The 4,836-nt window shown below is 33.8% G+C and overlaps 1 protein-coding gene across 1 annotated transcript; it reads right to left on the minus strand.

The window, feature by feature from the left end:
• Positions 1 to 259: 259 nt before the first annotated feature.
• LOC120266444 (protein IRX15-LIKE) lies at positions 260 to 1,668 on the minus strand. The gene has a single exon (XM_039274073.1). It carries the CDS (start codon positions 1,487 to 1,489, stop codon positions 521 to 523), a length of 969 nt encoding a protein of 322 aa, XP_039130007.1. The 5' UTR covers positions 1,490 to 1,668; the 3' UTR covers positions 260 to 520.
• Between the last annotated feature and the right edge of the window lie 3,168 nt (positions 1,669 to 4,836).

Genomic DNA, 4,836 nt, shown 5'->3' on the forward strand with positions numbered 1-4,836 from the left:
CCTATCAAAACTCGCCACGCGTCCATTATTTCCATATATCCATCTCCTACATATAGTATAGTTTCAAAGTTCCAACACTCCTCAGCCTATCCCTTACCAATAATCCCAACTTAACCCTCCGTACAATATATATATATATATTTCTCTTTTCTTCCCACTTTCTCATTCAAATTCAAACAAGCAAATAATATTCAAAAAAAAAAAAAGGGAAAAAAGACAAGTGATGCCTTATCATCAAAAGCAGGATTGCACCAAGAGATGCTAAAGAGAAGATACCTCATCAAATAATATGCTCAACTTCCAGTTTCCACTTTTCCATCACCACCACCACATTACACAATTATATAATACATACATATATATTCCCCATTAATTACTATCCCTTCAAAAAAATAAAAATAAAAATAAAAATAAAAAAGTAAAAAAAGTAAAAAAAAAAACACAAATTACAGTTGATTGAGTGATTGATTGACTCCTGTAAATATCATCCACATTATTATTATTACTATTATTTTTATTTCTACAAAGAACCCGCCGGCACCGCCGTACGGTTAACGCAGAACTCACCGGCGGCAGCGGCGGCGCTGTTACGAGGAATAACAAAATGCGCCAGCTGATCAGTGTGTCCGACCATGTTCTCCGCGCAAAGAAACTCCTCACTGCAAACCCTCTCCACCTCCCGCTCGTAATCGTGCACAAGAACCTCCGCCGATCCGGCCCCCTGCGACCGTGCCATCACCGCCGCCGTGAAGATCGCCGACATCCTCCCCGGCGAGGAGGAATGGTACCCGCGTGGCCCGTCAACGAGGATGACGTCCCAAGCCATGTCGTAGAGCTGGTTGGGGAGGTCGTTAATGGCGAGACGACAATCGGAGAACAAGAGGTTTTGAACGGGGCGGCACTCGGTCTTGATCTGAGATCGGGCGGCGGCGAGGAGTTCAGGGAGTTCCTTGACCTTGGTTATATAAGAGACATCGTAGGCTTCGAGGCCGGGATGGCGTTCTTCGAAGTGGGCGGCGTAGTACTCGTTTTCATCGAGGAAGACGGTGCGGCCGCCGTGGTTGAGAGCACGCCAGAGGAGGGTTTCCTGGCCGAGACCGAAGATGAGGAGATTGCAAGGGGCGCGACGGCGGAGAACGGCGGCGATGGCGCGGAGGTCACCATCGTCCATACGGGAAGATGAGTTAGCGGTGAGAGCGTAGTGGAGGAGAGTGTCGAAGATGTGAGAAGGGAGAGGGGTGACGGAGGAGGAGGAGGAGGATGTGGAGACGGCGGAGGAGATGGAGAGATTAGGGTTAGGAGGGGAATGGGAGGAAGTGGAAGTGGTGGTGAGGAGAGTGAGAAGAGAGGCGAAGGTGAGGAAGGAGATGAAGGCGATGAGCCAGACGCGGTGGTGGGAAGGGAGAGAGAGGGTGGTCCAGATTGGGAGTTGTTTGTTGTTTGGGGAGGGTTGGAGGAGGATGAGCTTAGCGCTGCTGATGCTCTTCATTGTTGAAGGTTTGGAGAAGGAGAAGAGAAATGGAGTGTGATGAGGGAGAGAAGAAGAAGAAGAAGAAGAAGAGAGAAGGAGAGGGTGGTGGGGACAAGGAGTGACGTGGTTGTTGGTACCTAGATCTCTCCGATATTTGCGCTTTTATTTTTTTTATTTTTTTTGTTATTTATTTATTTTTTTTGAAAGAAAAAAAAAAGGGAAAGATTTTAGGGATTTTATTTGGACTGGGAAGTGAAAGTTGGGGGGTTCTTCATGAATCATGGACATGGCAAGATTGCTGCTGTGCGTTTCCTTTTGTTGGAACTTGGTGAAGGGTTTTTTTTTATTATTATTTAAAAAAAGAGAAAGTTCTTTGACTGTTGATTTTTGGGAGTAATAAATTCTTAAGCAATCTAAATTTTTATAATTTGGACTAATAATGGTTGGTGAGCAAGTAACGGGTTACCTTAATTGATTGCAATGATACTGTGAGTTTTAAGTTGACAAAAAAAAAGTAGATATTGGAATTGATTGAAATATTTATAGCTTAGAAAGCATTGGCACGAAATAAAAGGTTTTTGGTCTAATGGTATACTGGCATTAACATTAGTCCTTAAAAAATGTTTTATAGTAATTTTTATTTTTTAAAATTTGAAATACGCTGCATGATATAAAAAATGATTTTTTTTTTTTATAGAAACAGGTTTACAACGTAATTTATGTATTCACCAAATAAATATACATGAACCAAAAAATTAATTTTTGATGGTGTAACATGCCACATGGCATATGGTTTATTTATTTTGTTTTAAAAAAAAAATCATTACATGAGCAAGTGAAAAATGAGTAGATATAGGAAGTTTTAATGAAATGAGTACAAACTCTTTTGTTTTGTAACTTTTATTTGAGTAACTCATAATGATGTTTCACAAAGATAATATTTAATTAATGATCTTAGGAAGTTATACTATTTTAAACAGCCTGTGGGTGTGATTGAAAGTTAATAATTAAAAAATATAATTAGTATGTATATATGTGTATGTGAAGAAGCTTTAAATTCTGATTTTTAATATGAAATACCGTGATATACTACTGTTATCTATTATAAAAGTGGTAAGGTTTCAGATTTTTCTTTCACAATAAAATTAAACATCATTAGGTTATAAACTCTTTAGCAAGTTTGAAATATTTTTAACTCCATTATAGAAATGATAAATAATAAATAAATTTCTATTTAAAAAAATCAAATGTAATCATTCACCTAGACAATTCTTAATACGTGCAAAATCACATATAATTTTAGAAAAATATAGTGCGAGTGTTAATGGATTTTTAACTTTTGAATGAGTAGAAAAACAAAGGAGAAACTTGTTGGATTACATCATGGTCAACTTATCTTAATTATCATTAGTAAATTCTCAAACAAAATTCCTCAACCAATGATGAACACCATGCAACAACCATCACCGAATTACAAATCACTCTTTATATTTAAGTTTCTATCATCCACAAGCAAGCAAGCATGCTTTTAGATTAAACATTTACACCTAAAAGTGTTTTTTTTCCGCAATAAATTAAATTAAAATCTTATAGTTTCAGAATAAATTTGCAAATTTTATTTTTTATTAAAAAAAAAAACTTCATTTGGTGCACTGGCTAACCAAACAATGGGTAAAGAAACTAATAAAAGAAGTATTAGATCAAGTGTAGCCATCAATAAACAAACCAAAAACAATCAAAACGTGTAAATGAAACAAATCATAAGATGGGATGTGCCCATCCATCTATTTCTAGACACTCGTTTTACAAGGATTCAGACACGAAACAGATGGGATGTGGCCATCCATGGCTACAATCAAACATCATCAACCGGACGTTGAGTTCAAAAGGGATGTGTTTGTGTTTGTGTTTGTATATAGTTCTAGAGATGGTTTGGTGTGTGATTAGTTAAGTGTTAATTAATTAAGTAGCATTGTCAATGGACTTCAAAGGCTGCTTTCATTACAAGTACTTATGACTTTGAAAACCGAGTTAAAGCTTGTGTTTGGCGATTGAGATGTAGCCTTGAAAATGGTATTATTATACGAGATTATTTATATATGATAGAATAGTTCTTTTTTTTTTTTTGAATTTTATATAATTCTTATAAATTTAGTAAATGTCTGTTTATGGTTATGTGTCTATTGTCGTAGAAATTTGATATTTTATTTTCTCTCTCTCTCTCTCTCTCTCATATATATATATATATATATATGTCAGCCTCACATTGTTTTGACTAAATAAATGAAGTGTAATTCATACTATGTGGTCATTCATTTTTTTTTTTTTAATTTAAAATTTTATTTTTGAGTTTGAATTTTTTTATACATAAAAAAAAACATTGATTGCAAGATATTTACTTTTTATAGGGCTACTAATATTCTATTCTAAATTGGTTTAAAGTTTGTGATTATTTAGAAACAGGTGAGTCAAAGACAAATATATGTTTATTGAATAGAACAAGATTTTTTTTAATTAGTTTCATTATTGTGTTTGTGATCATATCACTAAATTAGAAGATATACGTAGATTGTAATTATGTTTAAATTTATGTTATAATTCTTTATCTATATTTATTTAATCATATTTTCAACAAACAAACAATGATGTATGTTCATGGATGTATTTTATTAACCAAAAATACCTCTTCTACTGGCTTGAAGAAGTCGCCATTCATGAAGGAAAAAAACTACTGTATTTTCATCCATGTTCTAATTATACAAATTCATATATTAATTATCTTTAATGGTGACAATACTATATATTTTGTTATGTTATTTCAGAAATCTAATTTCTATAAATAGCATTATTTTTCAATATATATATATATATATATATCATGTCCGAGTGTTTTAAGGTTTAATGTTGAATAAAGTCCATACAATACACTTAACAAAGTATCCCATTCCAAATCACAAGGAAACAATGTACCAAATAATTTATCACTTTTGTACCCAAAAGTATATCCACCTCTAATGATTAATGATGGACTAATTAATTAACATCACCACAACAACCACAACCACAACTTCTATAATAATAAAGTTTGCAATATTTGACAGATCATGCTTAACATTATTAAAAAAAAAAAAGAAAAGAAAAGACAAGAGGCGGCAATCCTTGATTATGTTACTCTACAATTTTAATATGAACTTATTAATTTATTTTGGTACAATTATTTTTTTCCGCAAGGATTCTTCAAGATCCTACTTTGTGGTGTTTGATTTTTTTTTTTTTTTATAATATATTAATGTGTCAGTGGACAATTAATCACATATTTAAAAGTGGACCAATTGCTTGTGTATTTCAGGCCCCATATTTAGATT

The sequence above is a fragment of the Dioscorea cayenensis genome, chromosome 8 (assembly GCF_009730915.1).
Source record: "Dioscorea cayenensis subsp. rotundata cultivar TDr96_F1 chromosome 8, TDr96_F1_v2_PseudoChromosome.rev07_lg8_w22 25.fasta, whole genome shotgun sequence".
Taxonomy (NCBI): Eukaryota; Viridiplantae; Streptophyta; class Magnoliopsida; order Dioscoreales; family Dioscoreaceae; genus Dioscorea; species Dioscorea cayenensis.

Bases quoted from the DNA above. Each gene is read 5' to 3' on its own strand.
- LOC120266444 (XM_039274073.1), bottom strand. From the start codon at position 1,489: ATGAAGAGCATCAGCAGCGCTAAGCTCATCCTCCTCCAACCCTCCCCA.